The following is a 23,714-nucleotide window of genomic DNA, read 5'->3' as shown; positions in this document are numbered from 1 at the left end:
GAAAAAAAAAATGTAATCTCAAATAATTTTTACCAACCACGTGTAAAAATAGAATAGATCCCCGAGTAATAAAAACTAGTTTAATGTGACAGTGACACACAATCCTTTCTTAACCCAAAACTTTACTTCCGGACGGGGGCCGTTATTGAAAATTTTATTAAAAAATCATTAAAAAAAAGTCTAGAAGGACCTATATCTTTTGATAATCACCTATAGTCTATACAAAAGGCTAATCAGCATAAAAAGATTAAAATCCATAAAACAAAACCGGTCTAGTTGAGACTAAAATGTAAAAAAAGAAAAAAGAAAACACTATACACCGTTATCTCTGATAAAAAAGATCACTACTAACCAGTAAAAATCTGATTCAAACCACACTACTTACTAATTTATTATATTATACCTTTTTAATGTTTAGTTACCCAATCTAATTTTATTTATTTATTTAATTTTTTAAGAAAGAAAGAGAAGCCTTCATTTTATTAAAGATTTGAAAATGTGTACGTCCAGACCATCAAAGAGTTGAAAAGGCCCAGACAGATTCCTGATCATTAAATACAAAATACCATGCAGATTTAAACTAAGATTCTGTGCAGCTACCCAATCCAAATTAAAAACACTATCTATTAGAAACGTGATTAGCCATGTTTTAGAAAAATAATTAAAATATTTATAATTTAAAATAAACACATGGTTACCAATCCAAATAAAAAAAAAAGACAATCTTTCCTACACTCAATCCTATCACAGGGAAAACATATGAAGTAGTGTGGGAATCATGCAAATATATTTATATCTACTTTTAATTCTCATTCAAATACAGCTACCCATTCAATCAAATCAAATCAAATCAAATACGTAATTCTCTATAGTTTAGAGCTTAATTTAGTTGGCCGGTCGTAGGGACATTCTATTTAGATCTCTCTGTAATGACTTGTTCCCTTAGTCAGATTTTATTTTCTAAGGCAGGAGTTAGATTTGACAAACCGGCCGGGTTGGATTCAGACGTCTGAGCTGCTTATTTTAGTTTGATGTTGGAAATCAATCATCGGCCCTGGTGCCAGTTTTAGCTCTTCATTTTTCAAATAGCTTTAGAAAGATTTGACCAAAAAATGAGTTTTGTGTTGATAAACTGGATTAGATTCAAGGATTAAAGTATCGGTATCAGATATTGTATCGGATAACTTAGATACGGATACATTTTTAAAATATATGGATACGATAAGAAAATATATAAAAATTTCATAAATATATTAATAATATTAAATTTAAGGTGAAATAACAACAAATAATGTATATATATATATATGTATATTTTAATGATGTATATGGAAGAATATATTACAATTAATATAATAGGATGCATAGATACTAAACAATTTTATTGATAATGTATCAAACAAGAATCCAAAATGCGAAACATATGCTCCTATTATATTTTAATTATTATATCAGTTATTCTCTATTTTACTATTTTAACATTTTTACATTAATAAAGAAGTCAACTGAATATTAAATTATCAAACGTAAATTAAAATATTAATTAATAATTTATAAAATATATAATCTCAACCTAAATTATATCAAATATATTAAAATTTATAAGATACATATCATATGCAAATTCACAATTTTAACTACTAAAATGATTATTTCATTATTAATATTTTTATTTTTATAAATTTTTAAAATTAAAAATATTTTTTATATAAATGTAGATTAGTAGATTTGATAGATTCAATTTAATATTATATTCTTGAATATTTTGTAAACAAATTTTATTTTTGTAAATAATAAATATGTTATAGTTTAATGTTAATTAAAATATTAATTAATATTTTAAAAATTATATAAAATTTTAAAATACATATTCTATGCAAATTTATAAATTTTAAGTACTAAAATAATTATTCTATTATTAATATTTTTATTTCTATAATTTTTCTAAAGTTAAAAAACTTTTTTTTATACAGATGTATATTAGTAGACTAAGTCATGTGCAAATTTATAAATTTTAAGCATTAAAACATTTGTTCTATTATTAATATTATATGTGTATAAATTTTTTGAAATTGAAATTATCTTTTGAAATAAATGTGGACTTGATATATTATTTATTCCATCATTTTATAGAATTCTAATTTTGAATGTTATTTTTTTAATTTTTAGTTGGAATTGTTAAACATAATTATTTAATATGTATTTGAATTTCCTTTCCACATTAATAATAAAAGTTATTTTATTTTACATATTAACATAGGTATTGGGATATTTTCATGGTTTAAGAGTGAATATGTTACGTGTATTTTTGTTGTCACCCCAATGACAACATTAAGTGGGGTGCATACCGCGTATTCAGCTCATCCGGACTTCTTTGAAGTTCATTGGGGGAATAGTCTAATTGGTCAAAGTCAATTTCTAAGATATCACACCTTTCGGACATCATGGTATATGTAATTAGAAAGAAAAATAATCAAGTACATTAGAATAGAACTTATACGGTACGAGGTTTCAATATATAATTCAATTTTGAAAATTTAAACCTAGAAATAAAACAAAATCAAATACTAAATTTTACAACAGCCCAGTTCAATGTGTGTTGCTAATTTGTTACTTGCTAGACACACTGGACTTGGGCTTCATACAGGCACAGCTAAAAGACTGGGCCACATTTTAAAGCCCCATTCATTAAATGGGTAATGGGTTGAGTGTAGTTCTAGCTTGCTATATCCGAGGGGGAATGTTAGGCCTTAAATTCTTGGTTCACAAACCTCGTGCTTTAATTTATAAAGGCCTTGACAATTTATTTATATATTTGAATTTGACTTTGATAAAACATATGTTTTATTTTGGACCATATACAGGTTCATTATACACCAGACAACTGAAACGTTGCATTGACACAATTTTCTATACCTTGGTTGTATTATGGACTTTGCATCCAGTTTAACAAAATAAATAAAAAAAAAAAAGAAAAAAACGTATCACTAGAATGTAGCTTCTCCTCGAATCAAGTGTAGTATCCTATTGCAGATAAGAAATGAATAAAATTAACACACTTTGATGGGTCTTTTGGGCAAGACTGGACTCTGAGGACCGTTTGGCTATTCCAGATTTGAATAGGATATCCTTATCAGCAATAGGATATTACACTTTGATGGGTCTTTTACCGGGTCTGTACCCTTCAAACATTGGTGGTCTTGGTCTGAAAAATCTGGAGTGGATGAATAAACCCAGTTTGGCTGAGCTTGGTTGGAATATTCCGAATGATAAGGATAATTTTTGAGTAACAAGTATCTAAGAAGGGATTCCTTTTCGGATTCTAAGCCAAGTAAGAGGCACTCTTAGGCTTGGAAAGGAATCCTTTCAGTTAGGTATTTGATTAGCAGAGGAGCTGGTTGGATCATTTGAAATGGTGAATCCACTAAGTTTTGGACAGATAATTGGACTAATGAGGGACCTTGCTGGTGGGGCTGGATTCAATTAGAAACCCTGACCTTAGAGTGAGTGAAGTAATTGATCATAAGGATTTGGAGGGAGGATTCGATTAGGAACCTACGCGGGCACAAATGTAAATTTCAAATGTAGCCAGCGTTCAGACCGCCGCCTTAAATAACTGGCCAAAACCTAAGCTGACGTTTCTGAACCACTGACACAAATGGCAATTTCAAATCTAGCCGACGGTTTACTTTTATTTGTACCGGTGGTTTCCAATGCCGGTTTATGGAAGGATAAGTCGAAAATTTTGACAAACTGCCGGCAATGCTTCAATTCAATAGCTTAAGTTAGTGTCACCTACACCGACGATTTTATGCGGACATTGCAGCGGTCTTTATTTTTGCCGACAATGGCTATACTGGGAAAGAAAGAGCGCTGGCAAACCGCTGGCTTAAATCAATGTCGGCGGTCATGAAATTTGTGCCGATGAATCCTAACCGCCGGCTAAAGCCTGCTTTTTTATAGTGTAACAAGGTTAATAAAATCTGGGATATGAGAACCACTCAAAAAAATTAAAATTTCCATGTTTCTTCTCCTAAATGGGCCCCTCCAAGAAGATGCTTAATGACAGAGGGATTGAAATTGATGGCATGTGTTGTGTATGTGGGGAAGATGAAGATATTAATCATATTTTTATCAATTGCCCAATAGCTAAGAAAGTGTGGCTCACCACATCTAGCACCTTCCCAGTTCCCCATGATTTGAGTCAGCGCATTATCGAGTGGTGGAAGTCTGTGGTTTCTTGTGATAGGAGACATTACAAAGATGAGTTAAGAAAGGAAAACTTTGCTGTCTTATACATCTCCGCCCCACCCACAGCACATTTCTGCCATGTATTGGGAATATCTCCTGATGATAACATCATTGAGAAATATTCCCAATACATGGCGGGGATATGCTGTGGGATGTTGTAGGGTGGAGATGTGAACTCTTTTTAATAAGAAACTGATCCCCCCTCCCCTTATAATTGAGAGGGCTTGGATCTCTTTCTTTGAAATGACTAAATACATGGATACAAGTCTGAAAACCACAAAGAAATGCTGTGTATCCAAGTTACATGGATGAATCCAAATATTGATGGGATTAAGATTAATTTTGATGCCTCATGCATTGATGGGCAATGCACAATTGCTTGTTTGGATAGGGACTATGCTGGCCAGATTCTCGACTTTTAAAGCATATAAGCTAGGCCTATAGGAATCTCCTCCATCAACCTAATCAAAGCGTGGGAAGCCCACAATGTACTCTCAACTCTAACAGCAAAAAACTAATTATCGAAGGCGATTCAAAGTTAATCATTGATTATTTGAAGAACCGTGTGGAGCATCCTTAGAGATTGAAGTTCATCATCATTGAAGGCTGCTGCGTGAGAGAATTGAGGCTTCAGTGGTGTATCGGCATATTTCCTTCTGGAAATATGATTGCAAATTGGCTTACAAATCATGCTCATTCTAATATTGTTTCTCTGTCTAATGTTCATAGAGCTTAAATCTGACCGTGTTGATTTGACCCGCCAATCTTATATGAATGCCCCAGGTATTTTCAAATAAGGATAATCCATCGAGGTCTTTAGGGATGCTAATTGATTGTCTCACAACTCACAACATCACTCCTGAGGAGCAGTGTATATTTTATATAGGTATGTTATCTTTGAAAAAAAAAAAAAAAGGTAAATACAGGCTCAGTTTGAATAATATAAATACAAATATGTAGAATGCAAAAATTTATATTTTGTATGCATTTATACGATACATATTTATATTTATATTCCTTCCAGATTGAGCCTAACTTTCCTTGTTGATCGATATCATTGGCCTGACTCTACGGCCCATTCTTCTGATTTTTGTAGGCCTTCATAAGTAGTTCATTTCGACGCTCACTTTGACTGATTCTCTTTCTTCATCTTTATTTGGTGGTCCGATTTTGACTATAACATTGCCTATCTTCTAAATGAGAAATTGAAAAATTCTCTCAATAGTTTTCCATCTTGAAACATGAAAGGACAACCTCACCTATACTTTCAACTAAAGCCGAAATGTGGTTAAAAAGGAGATTAGGGGTTTGGATGGTATTCGAAAATCGGATTTTAAATTCAAGATTTAATATAATTAAATTAAATTGCAATAATTCAAATATTATAGTTGGCCACTATTCATACCGTAATCGAATCGATGAATTATATATTTAAACGTACCTTACCTTCTGAATTGTCATCACTTATCCCTTCTTCGGTTTACATTTGTGTCGTTACACGTATCTACACTATTCATCAATTCAAAGGTTAAAGGAGAAAATCGAGGTTGGTTTGGAGGTTGAATGTTCGGTAATGACTTGTCTTTTATTTATTTTTTATTTCTTCTATTAAATTATTTATTTTTTATTCAACCATCTCTCCGGCAAGTTACATTTATTTATTTATTATAACAATTTAACTGGAGGAGTTGTGAAATTTTCATCGAGACAATTGTTCTTCTATTGACATTGTTTCATGAGCTGAGTTGGACCAAGGAAGAGAGTTTTATTTTTTCTTCTTCTATTTTTACAAGTATATCATCCTTGATGGAATCTAAGACTTCAACCATTGGATCATGATGTTAATATTCAAACTAAATTGGATGTTTAACTAGGTTCATGATCCCCATTGGCCATTGCATAGTGAAGTCTAGATGAGGAGAAGGGAAAAGCAGCAGGTTGCACGCCCGATGATCAATCGCTTTCCTCATCACAAGAATCAACCATCCGTTACATTCCAATAGACGCAACATCATCATTATCATCATCCTCATGCCGTTGAGATTCTGACTGATTGAATGCCATGGTCATCCACATCCAGTGTTTTTTTATTGCTTCGTTGCAAAGTGAGTGAAAAAATAAAAGTATTTTCTGTTCTGAGACGTGTGCTGTGCTGGGGAGTGGTGGAATAGTTTGGAGGAGAGGAGGTTAGGCTTAGAGCGAGGTGAGGTGGCGAGTGAGAACCTACATAAGCATTGCCATTTACATCTAAACCGTCCAAGCATGTTGGATGGCCCAGATGAAAGCGATGGGATGATGATGAATTGGTGTGGCTACTACTGGTAACGGCTGCTAACCACTGGCATTGACTAACGCGTTCTGCATTCCAACTTTCCGACGATGAGTTTTACAAGTGTAAGCTGAGAAAACTGAAAAACGCGTCTTATCGTTTATTAAGTGTGATGAGATGATAAATACATACACCAATTCAATTAAAAGACTGGACACGACAAATTATTATTAACTGTAATAGCAATTTGGGAACCCGAAGATAATAAATAATAAATAAAAGGGAAAACTAAAAAGAAAAAACATGACGTAAACCATAATAGTTACACAGACAAGGAACGGAAAGCGCTGATGTAGAAACTAGAAAGAAAGAGACAGACATTTCTCTCTGTAGCTTACTGAACTCACAAATCTCCTCCCCCCTTCCTTTTTTTGTGTTTTCTCAGTTAAAAGAAAAGAAAATGAAAACTGAAAAAGCGTGATTGTGGAGCGCTATCTGCCGAGAACCGAAACTCCCGCGCTCTGCATAGAGATTCTCAATTCCCCAATGGATTGTATTTAAGATCTTTCTCTCTCCTCTCTCTCTCTCTCTCTCTCTCTCTCTCTCCCAATGTTTTCATATTTTTCACTTCAAATCGTCTCTTTCTCTCTCGCTGCTTCGCTCTCTCAGCTTCTGTTTTGGTTTCTAGCCTGGCTCTCTCTTTCTCTCACACTCTGACTCGATTCATTTATTCTCTCCTTTTAACGTTTTCTTATCGTAGATTTATCCTTCTTTCTTTTCTCTCTCGCCGGCCGACATCCTCAGATCCGTACAGGGAACAATACACCATCCAATGCTTGGACTTTGACTGATCGCCATCCAATAGTCGTAATGGGGCAGTGCTATGGCAAGAACATTCCCGTCGTCGAAGACGGCGCCTCTGCTCCTCACGATCGCCCACAAACACCATCCACCTCTACAGTCGGCAACGGCACTGCCACTGTTCCTTCTGTTAAGAACACACCTGCTCACTCCTCCACCAGCCCTTGGCCTAGTCCTTACCCTTATGGTACTAGTCCTCTCCCTGTCGGAGTATCTCCTTCACCGGCCAGGTCCACTCCTCGGAGATTCTTCCGTCGCCCGTTCCCTCCACCTTCCCCTGCCAAGCATATCAAGGCGACTCTCGCAAAGCGTCTGGGCCCGCCAAGGCCCAAGGAAGGCCCGATTCCGGAGCACGGGACGGACGTTGAACGCCCACTCGATAAGAGCTTCGGTTACGGGAAGAATTTCGGTGCCAAGTACGAATTGGGAAAAGAGGTAGGCCGGGGCCATTTCGGGCATACGTGCTCGGCCAAGGGCAAAAAGGGAGAGCTGAAGGGTCAGTTGGTGGCAGTGAAGATCATCTCCAAAGCAAAGGTGCGACTTTGAATCTGATAAGCTTAATTGATAGTTATGTATCGTCTTCTGCTCATATCTTGATTTATGCTAAATCCTATCTCCACTGAAAGCTTACGGAATTCTTTGGATCATTCATATTACTAATGTTGATGGCTAGAGCTAGAGCCTCTTTTTTCCCCTTAAAGTTCAAATGGGTTGCCGTACCAAGGACTGAATTAGAATTGAAGAAATAAGCCCTCTCCTTCATTGTCACTTGTTTTTGCCTGTTTAACTGTGGGTTTAGTTTTCATTTGGTCTCACTAAAGAGATCTTAGAACTCCTGCAGCTTGTATTTTTTTTTTTAGGATTTGAAATCACGTCTGAGACTCTGATTCATCATGAGCCTCTTTTTTAGATCGCTAAAATTATGTCTGAGGCAAATCATGTCTTGAGGCTCTGATTCGTCAAGCTTATGGAGTTCTTTAGATCATTGAAATTACTAACACTGATGACAAGAGCCTCTTTTTCCCCCTCATTAATTAATTCGATTTGGTTTCCGTATGAAGGATTGAATTGGAAATGAAGAAATAATTTTGCTCCTTCATTGTTGAAGTTGATTGTGCGGCGCAAATTCTTTAAGTTACCTTGTTTAGCTGTGGATTTATAGCCTGATTTGGTCTTAATAAAGAGACCTTAGAACTCGTGTGGATTGTATTTTTTTTAATATTTTGAAATAATGTGTGAGGATCTAATTCGTCAAGATGAAAATTTCTTTAAATCCAGCTGCTTATTTCCTATATTTACCTCGTTGAAAAAATGCTTCCCCCCTCCCCGAAAAAAATGATTTAGTAACTGAACCTTTCGACCTTTAGATTATTCTTATGCTTATTCTTCTCTGAGTAGTACTGTTCTACATGAATGGAAGTTCAAAATTAGATAACAAAAGTATGGTTCTCAAAGTCAGAACGAACATTATTTAAAAGTTAGGAGATCTATGCATTCTTGTGTGAATCACAGTACTGATGGGTAGCAAATAAAAAAGGATTGAGAACTTTTTTTTTCTTTTTGGTAAATTATCCAATTAAAGTCCTACTTATGACTTACGAGTATGTTGAGCTCTCACATTTTATCAGGACTATAGAGAATTATCTTGCAGGTATTTGTTACTGAGATGGAGCATGCTGACTGTTGAGGATGCAGATGCACTGTAATTGTGATTGATGATTTGCAAGTTTTTCACTTTCTTTTCTTTTTCTTTTTGGATGTACAATTTGTTAGGAATTGGAATGCTATTTAGTGCAAAACATCCTTTGTGTTTTTCCATGTTTAGCCTTGTAACACTTATTTTTTTCGTATTGATTCTTCTATTGAAGTAGGCAACTGAAAAACCAACTCTCACATAAAAGAACGCATGCCAGGGAAACCAATCTAATGGCAATGCTTTATCTTTAACTGTTAATGTAGTGAAGGTTACTAGTCAACAATGGGCATCTTGGATTTTCTAGATGAGTAATGACGAACTTGGAATCAATGTCTAGTGACATAAACAAAAGAATATTTTGGCAATAAAGTGTAATATTCTATTGATGTAAAAAGTGAAAACAAAGGTCCAATACATTAAATGCAGCATCTAAAATGAGGTACTAAAGCACTTTTTGCTATATATGCAAGTCATTATACATCATATTAAATATATTCTATGGTTCATGGTTCACATTGATGTTTACTTGTTGGTAAGCTACCTAAAAAGTATAATTGATATTTGGTATGAAATTCAGGAGATTAAATCTTGGGCTGGCAAGTGTGAGGACTTGGGTTTGAGTCTGAGAGTGGTCACTTTGTGCGAAAAAATGCCAAAGGTTACGACTGTATTTTTTTTTATCAGCATGGTTGGGTCCAACATTGGATAATGGCCTTTTATTCCTACACTATTACTAAGACACTGGTATCATGTAGATCTCTTAGAGGCATGTCTTCTTTAAGAGGTTCAATTAGAATGTGTAACAGAAGTATTCTTATTTAATTTCTGGTATCTTGTAGATCTCTTAGACACTGGTATCAGTTGAAGAGATTCAATCTCCTAGGATTCTTATTTAATTTCTGTGACTAGAAGTTAATTGTATTAGAATGTGTAGCAGAAACATCCTCGTATCCACTTTGTACTGTCTCTAAAGCTGATATGAGGACCCAAAACACATATCTGTGCTACTACTTTCATCCCTAATCCCCACTTCTTTTAGTCTCTTTTCTTCTTCAAGGTCATCTCTCCATTGCAATCTTTCTTTCCCCTTTTTGGCTAATTGATCCTCTTTTTACATCTTCTCCACATGCGCATTAGTGTTTAAAAGTGCAAGGCATAGGGGTCAATTTGCGCCCGTGGCACAAGGCGTAAGGCGAGGCGTGTGCCTTTTTGAAGCAAGGTGCAAAAATTAAAAAATGTCAAAAAAATAAAAAAATGCCAAAAAATTCAAAAAAATATTAAACATAATATTAATAAAAAAAATATAAACTTAAAATTTAAAATAAATGTTTTAAAAACCTATTATCTAAAATTAAAATACATAAACATAACATGTAAAGCATATTCAAATGAGAATTTAAAAATAAAACCAAACATATAAAACATTTTCAAGCATGTAAAATCCACAATCTTTTTTTCCTCAATTGCATTACTTCAAGTAGCTAATGTGATGTAAAACATATTACATGCTTGATTCTACAAGCCACCTTTGTGCTATGCTTCTTGAGGCAAGCCCAAACAAGTCCATGTTAGGGTCTTAAATTCTTAATTTTCATATAAAAAATAATGATTTTATAATTTTAATTGCTTTTTAAGAAGATATTTTATTAGGATAAATGAATGAACAACATTACCAAATAGGGGGTTCGCTTGCCTTGAGGGGTGTGGCATGGGGGTCCAAGGGCAGAGCCTTGACCCAGCCGCTAGGTTCAAAAAAAGCAAAAGAGCGTCAAATTTTCAAAAGATGCACGCCTGGGTTGAGGTGCAAGGTGCATCAAGCGCATGCCTAAGCGCACTAGGCGTGTGCCTTTTGAAAGGGCTGTGCCTAGGACCTGGGCGAGGCGCCTACCCTAAAATGTGCTCGCTTGTGCGCCTTTTAAATCATTGATGCACATAAAGAGCTATTCAATATAATAAAGTTTTTTTTTTTTTTTTAACTATAAAATAATACACCTTAGCTAAACAAAAAGAGAAGGTAAAACATGAAAAGGAAAAGGCATGAACCAGAATCTGATTTGTGTCCATGAGTTTGCTTGGCAAGATGAAAACACATGAACTAGGAAACTTGTCTGCAGGTAAGTGTATACCATTAAAACAACCAAATCTTTTTGAATTATAACATTAATATACCTATAGAATAACATTTAAAGGTTTAACTTTGTTAACATAGTTAGCATTCTACAAGGAAAATGGCACTCTTCATGTACATTAGCAGATCAGCTGTTCACAAGGATAAAAAGGAAAACATTACATAGAAGTGTCCTCAAGAAGCCATGGAGTGTCTGGATCTGATGCACCCAACATGAACATTTCATTCATTTAGGAGAATTCATTCAACACCACAAAAATCATGACAAAGAAAAACTATGTACAAAAGCATGCCTCCTCCCTAGTTTTATAATGTTCCTTGTTTTCCTAGAATGAAGTATTTCAAAAACTTATAAAATCTTTCCCCACCCTTCCCACTTTTTCTCATGATTTTGAGAAAAAGTGAAATGGCCAAAAACTATTTGATGGCTGCTCTCTGCAGTTCTAAAGGGCTGACTTTTCAAAGAAGAAAAAAAAGAAACCCCTTCTGAAAACTCAAAAATTTGGCTTTTTTTTCAACCAGAAAACTGTTTTCAATGGGCAATTGATGGTTAGCATAATGTTGAGGTGCAAAACATAAAACCAAGTAGGCTATTAGGCTTTAGAAAACCATTTTTTGGTTTTCACTTTTCAATAGAAGTCTCTTATCATCAATTTAAAAAAAGTAGGGCCAAATTTTATTAGGAGTGCTATAAAAATTTCAACCAACGAAACCCCGTGCTGATTAGTTCTAATATTGTCAATTTTATAAGATTTAAATGTGGTCATTCAATTTAATTTCTTTAATGTACTTTGAATGTGGCCATTATATGTTGTCTTTTTGGTTACCCAAAAAATGTATTCTCCAGCTATCCAATTAGAAATCCTTGTGTCATTAATCTAATTCTAGTAACTAGGTATCCACAAAAACAAAAAAAAAACCCAGTTCTCATCTACCACTCACAAAATACCAAAAAAGAAAACAAATTACCATTTATTTTGGACCCATTTTCTCTTTTTAAGAGTAGTTAGGGCTTAGAATTATAAAAAGAAAAAAATGCTATTTTTGCAAGATCCAACATGGTCAACAGTCTCTGTCGTAATAATGATGGCTTTTAATCTATATATTTAAAAACGAAAAGATAAAAGAACAATTCATTAGCACACCCTCCCTGCCTTAATTATAAATCCTTAGAAATCCTTTTTTTCCCTAAGAATTACCTTTGCAACTAGCTATTCAAATCACCCATCCCTTTTTCTGTACTTGTTTTCTAGGAAGAAGAGCTAAATTTCTCTTAGATGAGTGGTATCTCTGTTGATTTAAAAGTTTTGGTCAATCTTGATTGATTCATTATTTAGAATTGGAAAAAAAAAACATGTAGGTTGGGGTACTATGTCTTTGTTGAATGAATAGGGTGCCCTATCTAATTGAATATGTATAATAGAAACCAATTTAAGGGCAGTACTATATATATATTTTTCCACTCTTCTTATCTGATTATCAATAAAATGCTTAGATCATTTCTTATCGATAAAAGAAATACATTTGCAACTAGCCCGTGCTTAGCAGTGCTACTATGCTTTTAATAGCCATCATATGTGCTCTCCTTATGCCATGCATGGCAAGTAAAGATAAAAGGGTAAAAAGATGAAAATACTTGTTTAAATGTCTTAACTCAATGATTATATTTGAAGATTGAAATATTTGGGTAACCACCCTTTGCAAGCATTTTATTACATGAATACTATTAGAACACTCTGATTTAACTTTTGTGGCCTGGATGTGAAGCCAAGGCAAATATCAGTTTTATATAGTAAAGATGTCTCTTGATAGAGATCAATTGTGGGTGCTATGGGGATTAAGGATGAGTTGAAAAAAGTATCCTTTATCATCTTTGATAAGTGGGTGCTGTGGGGAAGCAGGTTTAAGAGACTTTGTTTGGGCATATGGTGAATGTTTCTAATTTCCATATGGGTTAAAACTAGGTTAGGTCAATGACCAGTCTGATGTACACCTTAGTTGGACAATGTTACATATTTTCTAGATCAGACGACTTGAATTTATAATTTTTACTAAGAAAATGTATCAAAACATAATTAAGTAGATATAAATTTTGATGATTCTAAATGGCAATGACGTCATTATACAACAATAAGTAAAATATAGAACATTTAGTGATACATATCTAATTAAATCCATCATAATTAAATGCACTATGAAAATCAGGATATTCTATTAAATACTACTAGTTTGCCTTTTACACAGAGGACTGTTTACAGGCTCAGAAACTCAAATGAAGAATTAAGACAGTGGAAGCTAGAATTTTTGGTCCTCACAATCTGAACGTTGAATTACTAGAGATGGAGATGATTTCAGAGAGATGAAGGTGCTCTCCTCAGAAAATGCGAGAAAGTTAAACAGGGATAGGTGTATAGAGCATGTTCTGACGTATGTCTTGTTTTAATTTGTTATCCTTCTTTTTCCCTTGTGTGTTTTTTTATTGATTTTTTTCTTCTTAAGCTTAGAACCATTGATCTGGGTACTGGTGTTGATACCAAGGTTCAAAATATTGATACACCCCAATACGGGGGAAGGGATGTATCAATACTTTGAACCTTCTGCTTTTATTTTATCTTAGTTTTTTTTTTTTTTTTTCAAAATTTCATAGAATGGGCTATTTTTATAGAAGGTTTCTCAAAAGTCCCTTAAAATAGGTGTATCGGGAGTCAAAAGATACAATATGATAGCCTGTATAAAAAAATTGTACCTTGGTTGATACAGACAGAAATAGAAAGATTACTGGCTCCATTTAGCAGGCACTTTTTTTCTAAAGAACAGTACTCATAAATAAGAAGAAAAAAGTGATTGGTTGGACATAACTTACCATTCAAAGCACAAAGTGTTTCTCTTCACTTATTCAGTTACCAAAAAATAAAAAAAAGAAACAAAATAAAGGATTAGTGATGTCAAGATTCATTCTCTACAAGGGCATTGTTTGGTGCAAGAACATTTGAGCCTCTTGTTATGGAACTTGTTCTCAACCTTTTAGTAAAGACATCTTGTCTATGCCAATTTTGTTCATTATCATTTTACTTTGGCAGGCTAAATTCACAGAGTAGCTTCCAAAATGGTTATTTTCTCCTTTTGTGAGAAGTCTATGATACTTCAACAAAGAAGATTATGATAGCAAAATACAGAGTTGTGAGAAAAATGGTTACCTAGTAAAAGGAATTATTTGATTGATATCATTTTTGAACATTTTATTTTTATATGCTTATTTAATAGGCAAGTATACTTGTATACATTTGACCATTCTATGTTGCATTTTCCCCATAGATGTCATGAATCTTCAGATTTTATTGGTGATTACGGTGCAAACTTTCCTTACCAATTTCCATTCACCAGTTTATGGAAGTTCTATTTCAATGAACTTGAATGTTGACTTGAGCATCATTCTATAACTGAATTAGTTGTATGTGGCAGATGACAACACCAATATCAATTGAAGATGTTCGTAGGGAAGTGAAAATCTTGAAAGGCTTATCTGGGCATAGGAATCTGCTCAAATTTCATGATGCATGTGAAGATGCCAATAATGTCTACATAATTATGGAGTACGTTTACTTCCCATCTTGACTTTGATTTTTGTGAGATATCCTTGGGCGTATATGGTTTGGCTTAGTTAATTAGGATTACCTTTGCAGAGCTCTAAAACTCAAGGGGATATAAAACATTTATCTATATCCCATATTTTAGTCCCAGTCTTACATCTATTATGGGATTCATTATTTATGTATCCTGCACCCTGAAAGTGCAGACTAGTTCAGTTATAAGTTCACTTCTAATATTAGAAACTGAGTTATGGCGATCAAGAACTTCTCACATACTAGGATTGAGATATAAGTCATTGTTCATTATAGTGATATATTCTCTTGTGGGCTTAGTTATTAAATTTCAAACTCAAGCTTCTAATTCATTTCCTCTAAGGCCCTGTTTGGTTCATGGAAATAGGGGTCTGGAATCAGAATTGGAATGGGCTGTTCCATTTCCAACTGTTTGGTTGGATGGAGTCGGAATCCCATTCCCATTTCTGATGCAATGGTATTCCCCCATTTGAGGGAATGGCCATTCCCTGCCCCTCCCTTGGGAATGAAATCCCATTCCTGCTGATTTCAATTCCCATTCCCATTCCTGTCTGAACCAAACAGACTGGGAATGGACCATTCCGATTCTGATTCTGGAGGATTTCGATCCCGATTCTGACTGCGAACCAAAAGGACCCTAAATTTATTAAAAGCTGTTTCTGAATTTGGTAAATTCCTGTTTCTTTATCAGATTGTGTGAAGGTGGAGAGCTGCTTGACAGAATTCTTTCTAGGTGCAGTGGAATTTCCTATTTTGTTTGTAACATTTATTAGGTTTCTTACATCTATTTTTGTCATAAAGCATAATTTCTTTGATTGTATTTGTGCTATTCTTTTGTTGCAGAGGTGGAAGATACACAGAGGTTGATGCAAAGGTTATCATTGTTCAAATTTTAAGTGTTGTTGCCTTTTGTCATCTTCAAGGTGTTGTGCACCGTGATTTAAAACCAGAGGTATGCAGCTTGACATGGACCTTGAAATTCTTATATTATTTTGCACTGTTTTCCCCCTTCCTTGTGTGTAGTTTTTTCCCTCTCTAATCTCCACTCCTCCAAGGCATTGCTACTCATTCTTGAAAGTTGAATGCTTGACAGAATTTTCTTTTTACCAGTAGAGATGATGACACTACATTGAAGCTTATTGATTTTGGTCTTTCTGATTTTATCAGACCAGGTAACTGCTACTAGTCATTTATGCTTCAACTGTTTCTGTTTTTGTGTTGTTTAATATTCTTACAGTCTTGATGAAATTATTGGTATGTTTGAAATTCTGTTGCAACAAAACTTGAAGCAGGCCTTGTAGCAGTCCTCCTTTCTGGTTAATGATGTTTTTTCACTATTTAAATTTCAGTACCTGTTGTTTAATATTCTTCCAGTCTCGATGAAAATTATTGGAACGTTTGAAATTCTGTTGCAACAAAACTTGAAGCAGGCCTTGTAGCTGTCCTCCTTTTTTGTTAATGATGCTTTTCCTTTGATCCAAGTTTTTGATGTGGGAGATATGTTGGGAAAAAAGGACCCTTCTAAATGTTGGAGTTGTTAATTGATCCCTATGGTGCTAGCACTTATTATAGGAATGGAATTTTTTTATGATTGTAAGTTATGAATCTTATGTGGTCGGTAGAAGATTAGAAGCATGTAGGTAATGGGTTTTCATATTTTGGTCGTTACTGATAGTATTAGTTCAATATGGACTGCCTATAGTACTTTATTTAATGCCTGATATTATTTTTTTTCGGTCTCCAAGTTTTATGATTAATATGCTTGGATGTTTTTTTTTTCTATTTTATCCATGTCACCTGATTTTCTAATACTACTGCCAAAGGATATCGAATGTAGGTTTGGACTGCAAATCATTTCCAAGGGGTATGAACAATCCTATAGATTAGCAAAAAAATTTGGCTAATTTTTTTATCCACATTCATGGTGGATATACAATTTATTTAGTTATTTGTCCTTACCTGATAAATGATTATTTGTTTTTTACCAGAAGTATTCTATTTTTCAAGATATTCACAGATAAAGATATGTTTTTCTGATGGAATTGATATTTGCAGTTCTAGATGCTGTCAGAAGACTAAGGGGATTGAACAAGAATTTGGTGTTTAACTCCATAAAACAAATGAAAAAGGAATTCCAAACTTTGAAATGTTATTTGGTTCTTCCCTTTTACTTTAGATATGGTTGAGTGTTTTATTATAAATTATAATTGTAATAATTATTACCAATATTAAATGTTATTAGCGATACAACTAACCTATTTTGGCTGAGTAGGGATTTCAGGGCTATTGGATTGTTATGTCATGTAAAGAAGCATGGACTCAGATTTATCATGTTGTTTCACATTAGGATCTTGTAATCACTCTCAGTTTTTCATCCAACATGCATTTTTAGTTTCAAGAAGTATTCATGTATCTCAACTAGGAGTGAGCAAAAAAAAAAAAAACCGAAAAACCTAACTGATCGGTTCGGTGTTTTTAAAAAACCAAAGATACTGGTCCGGTTTTGGTTAACCAATATAGAAAACCGGCGGTTAACCGAACCGACTGGTATACATATATTTCTTTATATTTTATATATATCTATGTATATTATATATTATATATATTTTATATATTATAAATTAATAAATATGCATTATATATAAATATATAAATTATAATATATTATTTATTATTTAAAATATAATATTATATATATTTATATTTTTATAATATATGTAAAAATTAAAAAAACCGAAAAACCGGCAAACTGAACTGACAGTTAACCAAACCGGTCAATTGATTAGCTTTGGTTTGGTTTCGGTTACCGGTAGTATTGGTTTGGTTACAAAAAAAGGCCCACGGTCCCACGGTTAACCAAACTGTGAGCACCCCTAATCTCAACTTAAAACTAACTGAAAATGCTTTTCAACCTCCCAAAGACTATTTCTGTTGGGTCCAATTGTAAAAAACTTCTTACAACCTTTAGCATTCATTGTAGAATATTTATTTACAGATTTGGCATTACATACAGAAATTTGGTTTTTGGATTGTGCTCCGAGCCCCTTTTAGGATTGTATTCAATCTACCTATAAGTTCAAGAGGAAATCCTTTTATTTTATTTGCAGATGAAAGACTCAATGATATTGTTGGCAGTGCATTTTATGTTGCACCTGAAGTTCTTCATAGATCATATAGCCTGGAAGCAGATATTTGGAGCATTGGTGTCATAACATATATCTTGTTATGTGGAAGTAGGCCTTTCTGGGCACGAACGGAATCAGGAGTTTTTCGTTCTGTTCTGAGAGCTGATCCTAATTTTGATGAATCGCCATGGCCTACAGTATCGCCAGAAGCTAAAGATTTTGTGAAAAGGCTTCTTAATAAGGATCACAGGAAAAGAATGACTGCTGCACAAGCCTTGAGTAAGTTGTCATTGCTTTTTGAATATTTCAGGGAGAGATTGAGTATATCTGGTTTGGAGTTCGGGTGTCATCTATTAGTAACATTCAGATATATGGAGACTAACAATTACTTATGTTTTGGCAGCTCATCCATGGTTGCGAGATGAAAACCATCCTATTCCATTAGATATATTGGTCTATAAGTTAGTCAAGTCATACTTTCGTTCAACACCTCTTAAACGTGCAGCGTTAAAGGTACTAATACTACACTCTTATATGGTGGAGCTTTGTATGCCTATTACTGGAAAATACCATTCAGTCAAACAATTCATTTGCCATAGGATTATAAAATACTTCTAGTTCTTTCTTTTTGTGCATGTGATCCATGGAACTTTTGGTGTCAGGTTATTTCCATGGCAGTTATTTTTTTGATAAATCCATGACAGTTATTTTGAGCAGCTGGAAATGGAAATTTACTCTCTGATACCATAGCATTCTGCTATTGTTTCCTCACATTGTAATATGTGTACGGTATATAATCATATATTTATTGGATTGCTGTATCTTGTTCATAATCTGAATTCAACAAAAGAAATAAATAAATTGTATTCTAATACCTCAAACATAGGTTTCTTCCAAAGGATGAAGAGCTACAGAATTCTTTTTCTTTTCCTTTTGTTTTTTTTTTTTTAAATATTTTCATAAATCTTTTGAAAAATATTTTTTACCATTTTTTGCTGTCTTGACTGGTTTATCAACTTTTTTACTTTTTAATTTTGTGTTACTAAGGGTGTTCTTGTTATAATTCATGTGAAATGTCTTGTGCCAAAACAAATGCATTTTAGTAAGTTGCAATATGTTACTAATGGCTTTACAGATTAGGAAGAGGCAAATGAGATAAATTTGTCCCTAAGCAGGGCCTAGTTGAATAAATACACCAAATTGCAAGGTTACTCCATGACTAAGGAAATGTTTGAGGATTATTGGCAGGTCACCCAACCTTAGACTTATCCATGGTTAAAATGTGATATTGACTGGGTGACTATATATGGCAAATTGATTTGACTCTTCAAACCAGGCTTAAGTGTAGAGTGACATGTTTCTATTATGAGGCTATCTTGGTATTTAGTTTTAAAAAAAAAAAAAACTTTTTTCCTAATGGTATAGGCGCTATCAAAAGCTTTAACAGAGGATGAGCTCATATATCTTAGGGCTCAGTATCAGCTACTGGAGCCAAGTCAAGATGGACATGTCTCTCTCGAGAACTTCAGAGTGGTTGGTGTATCTTTTTCTTACTTCTCTTAAAAGTTCTGAGTTTGTAAATGATTTGAACCATAGTCACTTAAGACATAATATCTATGGTTAGCGTCTCTTATTTGCCATTACTTGTCTTTTCTTACACTCAGTTATGGTGATTTTCAGGCTCTCATGCGAAATGTAACTGATGCCATGAGGGAATCAAGGGTTCCTGACATTTTAAATGTGGTGAGGCTTCTGATACTTAATAGAAGTTCTGTGGAGACCATACCTCAATAAGATCTCTCTACTCCCATCCTCACTCTAGAAAAGGCAAGCTTTATTAAAAACTACATTGTTATTACCCGAATCCAAAGGAGAGGTATGCCAGTGGAGGCTAGAATGAGGGGCAGTCTCCCTAAAATTGTTTTTTACAATCTTAAAACTTGACATTTTCTCAACCAGAAATGTTTTCCTTCAGTGACAAGTAAAACCGTAGTTACGATTACAGGATTTAATGCAGTGGTTTTGGTTTATGATCTGACTTGGTTAGCGTATATTGTATGACATTGAATTTGGACAGGGGTATATCTGAATCCAATCCAACGAGGATCAGAATTGGCTTTAGATATCTGAATTAAATCCATTTCAATAAATGGATCATATTTTAAAATCCAATTTGATCTGATTAATGGCTACATGAATTGGTTTGTATTCAAATCAGATTGAATTGGATCCATTTGCATAGGATACCACCAATCCAGTTAGATTAATGTTAAATACATAGGGTATTATCAGTTTTGGGTTCTAGATGTGGTAGCCAGTTTAGGTTGAATCCTGCTTGGGATCACAGGTGTTCCACACGTACACAGGTACACTTAGAAAATGGTAGGTAAGCTAAGTGATGTGATATAGAAAGTTGGATGTTTTGGTATAAAGCTTGGAAGTACCAATATACATCTTTAGTTGGATTTTGTGTAGATGAGTTGATAATTATTGATGTTCAACTTTGCAAGAGGTGCCACATTGAATTCATAATGGCAATTAGTCAGCGTAATCTTTTAGTTTCTGATTAGATTTAAGATGGACTTTGTACATGTAATGGGGCCACATCCAAAGCATGTTAGCATCCTGTTATCTAATAAACTGATTGCATTAATTGTGACTTTGAGCTTGGAAACATTTGTCTGGTTATTGATGCCAACCACCATCAAATGCAACTTCTGGCAAATCTCATTTTGTCATAATTCCACTTTAGCTCTCACTTGAACTGTTTCTGAAGGTTATGCATGAATTCAAAAAAGATCTTTCTTGAGCTAATTTTTATATGTATGCTTCAATCTCAGATGGAACCACCTTCTTATGGAAAGATGGACTTCGAAGAATTCTGCGCAGCAGCAATCAGCATATACCAGCTGGAAGCTCTTGAAGGGTGGGAACAGATTGCAAGTACGGCTTTTCAGTACTTTGAACAGGAGGGAAACCGAATTATCTCAGTTGAGGAATTGGCAGGGGTTGGTATATTATTGGCGTTTTTAGGAAATTGCATCTAGAATCTCCTATAACATGTTGGGCTTAATAAACTATTTATGCAGGAAATGAATCTGGGTCCTACGGCTTATTCCATACTCCGCGACTGGATCAGAAGGGAAGATGGGAAGCTTAATTTCCTTGGGTATACTAAATTTTTGCATGGTGTGACAATTCGTAGCTCAAATACAAGACATTAGTAATTTTTTTAAGTGGCATGTCATTGTTTTTTAAAGTTCATGGCGTTGAAAGGTTTGCGGGTTTTTTGATAGAGAAAAGTGTTTATAAAGGTTTTTTTTTTTTCTCAGTCAGACGCAAAGATTTGGAAGCATCACTCAGAGAGAGAGAGAGAGAGAGAGAGAGAGAGAGTACCACCACGACATACAACAAGATATAAACTGGCTACCACTGCCACCCAGCCAAGACGCTTAAATAGACGTGGACTAGGGCCTTAATTAAGCCGACACATAAGTTACCGTTAGCTTTCCCACTAATTTTGTAGTGAATAGTCTTCTCAATTAAATTAGGGTAAATTACAAAGCCCTCCTTGTAGTATAGGGACAGTGACAAAGACCCCTGCACTACTCCCCTCTGTTAGATTTCTGTTAGTAAACTTTGAAAAAAATTCTCACCCGACTGCTTAAATTTTTCTAAAGGCCCAAACTCTCCTTTTCTAATTTATTTTGGATTCCTATTTTCTCTGACATCACCCATCGGGAAATGGCTGGGATTTGTAGTTGCTGTTTGGATTTAGACCATTTCCGGCAACAACTACACCTTCTCCAACTACTCAGATGCTCTAAAATCTCTTACGGACATCACCCACCGGGAAATGGCTGGGATTTGTAATCGCTGTTTGGATTTAGGCCATTTCCTGCAACTATTACACCTCCAACTACTCAGATTCTCTAAAATCTCTTACGGGTCTTACTCAATTGCAGCTTAACAATCTCTCTGTTCCCAAGGATGTCAGAAAGGAAGGGATAAAATGAGGAAAAGGAAGGGGATCAAGCAGTTGATAAAATGAGGAAAAGGAAAGGAAAGGACTTGGATCTGATCTTGATAGCTCTTATCTGATCCAGATCAGAACAGAAATGAGGCTTGTAAATTATTCAGTCACTGTTCTGCGTTATACCTTAAGAACTGATAATAACCAGTATCAAATAAGTGGTAACCAGTCAACTGATATGTTTTAGATAGCATATTCTTCTTACAAAAATAGTCCTCACACCAACCTCATGCTCGAATCCGAATTTCATCCTCACAGGCTTGGTGGTATAGTCCTTGGATTTATTAGGATCAGCCAAAGGCAATAGTTGTAACTTGTAAGGTGCAAAAGCAAAGCTGGCACTGTGAAATAGTCGTTGTTTGTATGGTTTGATTAGCTTCCTATCTGATAATATGGAAGCTATGGGGAGACGACAATGAACAACCGTGGTTAAGAGTCGATTACGCGCTTTGGGGAGACGATGATGAACAGCCGTAATCAGCTCCTGCAATCTCTGGTCGTACCAAACAGTTAATGGCGTTTGAATTCAGAAGCTGTTGCAATCTTTGGGCCCCAGAGAATAGTCAATCAGGGATGTTCTTCTAATCCATTAAGCCATAGATGGTTAATTGGTAAGCCTTAGTTAGCAGTAGTTTTTCTCTGTAGGTATCGTTTTTTTGTTTTTTGTCTAGCTTTCTCTCTGTGCTCTGTTGGTTGGTTAGTTCTAACGTTTGTTTTGGTAGCCGAAAAGTAAGCGTTACAGAGGTCACCACCGGGGAGTTATCGGCGAGCATTGCTGATAAGTAGAGAAACAGAGCAAGGCCAAAGAGCAATCCAATACAGATGTGCATTCTTGATCTTGAGAGAATGGAGGTGAAGATCTTGAAACATGCCATGGGAGAAAAAATAGAGAAACAACAATCGGAACAAATACTCCCATTTACTTTTTGGGTCAGTTATGTTTTAAGAGAGAATGGCACAAAAAAGAAAATAGAAAAAATTTAATGGAGTATTTTAATAATTTAATGACTTCTGTTACCTGACTTGACAGCTGAGAGGATATTTATGGTAATGTAAAAGTTCAAGAAGCTCTTTGTCGCAAATTAAAGTATAGAGGTCTTTATGACTGACCCTATCGTACAAGGGGTCTTTATAATTTACCCATTAAATTATAACGTGTTGCCACTTGCCAGAGTTGGTTCAGACTGGATGAATAATAAATTGGTGCGATCCATTGACCATCTAAACGGGTCTCTTGGTCAATTGAAGAGGCTGTCTGCTTCAGCCCTCCGGAGCTTTTCAAAACAGCTTTTCCAGTTTAACTGAATCTTCATCTTTGCCCTCTTAAATGTTCACGATGTTTGAGCATTTATATGACCTAAGGTTATGTTTGTTTTGATAGAATATAACAGAGAAAAAGAAACACAAATATAGTCTAAAGGACAAGCTTAAATGGGGCGGTAATAGATAGCCGACTTGCCCTTGTGCATTTGGTTACTTTGACCTAGGGGTGCTCACGGTTTGGTTAATCGAACCGTGTGGCATTTTCTTGAACCGAATTGATAGTATTTATTTTTGGAAAATTGGTAACTGGATTTAAACCGAAACTAATTGGTTAACTGGTTGACCGATTTGGTTAATCACCGGTTTGATTCGTTGGTTTTTTGATTTTTTAGTTTTTACAATATATATATAAAAATATAATAAAAATGTATTAATATATAAAATATTATATTTTAAATAATATAT

At 34.5% G+C, this 23,714-nt stretch overlaps 1 protein-coding gene across 4 annotated transcripts; it reads left to right on the top strand.

Moving 5' to 3' along the window:
• The first annotated feature begins 6,848 nt into the window (after positions 1-6,848).
• Positions 6,849-22,991, top strand: LOC104604678 (CDPK-related kinase 3). Of its 4 annotated transcripts, XR_016081077.1 has the most exons (13): positions 6,852-7,915; positions 14,668-14,798; positions 15,520-15,561; positions 15,672-15,780; positions 15,922-16,000; positions 17,936-18,232; positions 18,357-18,466; positions 19,379-19,486; positions 19,634-19,696; positions 20,794-20,961; positions 21,043-21,122; positions 21,286-22,597; positions 22,709-22,991. XR_016081077.1 is itself a non-coding variant. In XM_088896165.1 (12 exons), the coding sequence occupies exons 1-12, from the start codon at positions 7,391-7,393 to the stop codon at positions 21,407-21,409; spliced, it is 1,836 nt and encodes a 611-aa protein (XP_088752291.1). In that variant the 5' UTR covers positions 6,852-7,390; the 3' UTR covers positions 21,410-22,991. The 4 variants fall into 4 exon arrangements, 3 of the variants coding, with proteins under 3 accessions (XP_088752292.1, XP_088752291.1, XP_010267443.2); XM_088896165.1 differs by having other exon boundaries at positions 21,286-22,991; XM_088896166.1 differs by lacking the exon at positions 19,379-19,486 and having other exon boundaries at positions 6,849-7,915; positions 21,286-22,991.
• The last annotated feature ends 723 nt before the right edge of the window (positions 22,992-23,714 follow it).

The sequence above is a fragment of the Nelumbo nucifera genome, chromosome 1, assembly GCF_055504915.1.
Source record: "Nelumbo nucifera cultivar China Antique chromosome 1, China Antique-T2T, whole genome shotgun sequence".
NCBI lineage: Eukaryota > Viridiplantae > Streptophyta > Magnoliopsida > Proteales > Nelumbonaceae > Nelumbo > Nelumbo nucifera.
Note: the sequence above shows the minus strand (reverse complement) of the source record. Positions and strands in the feature narration are given on the sequence as shown.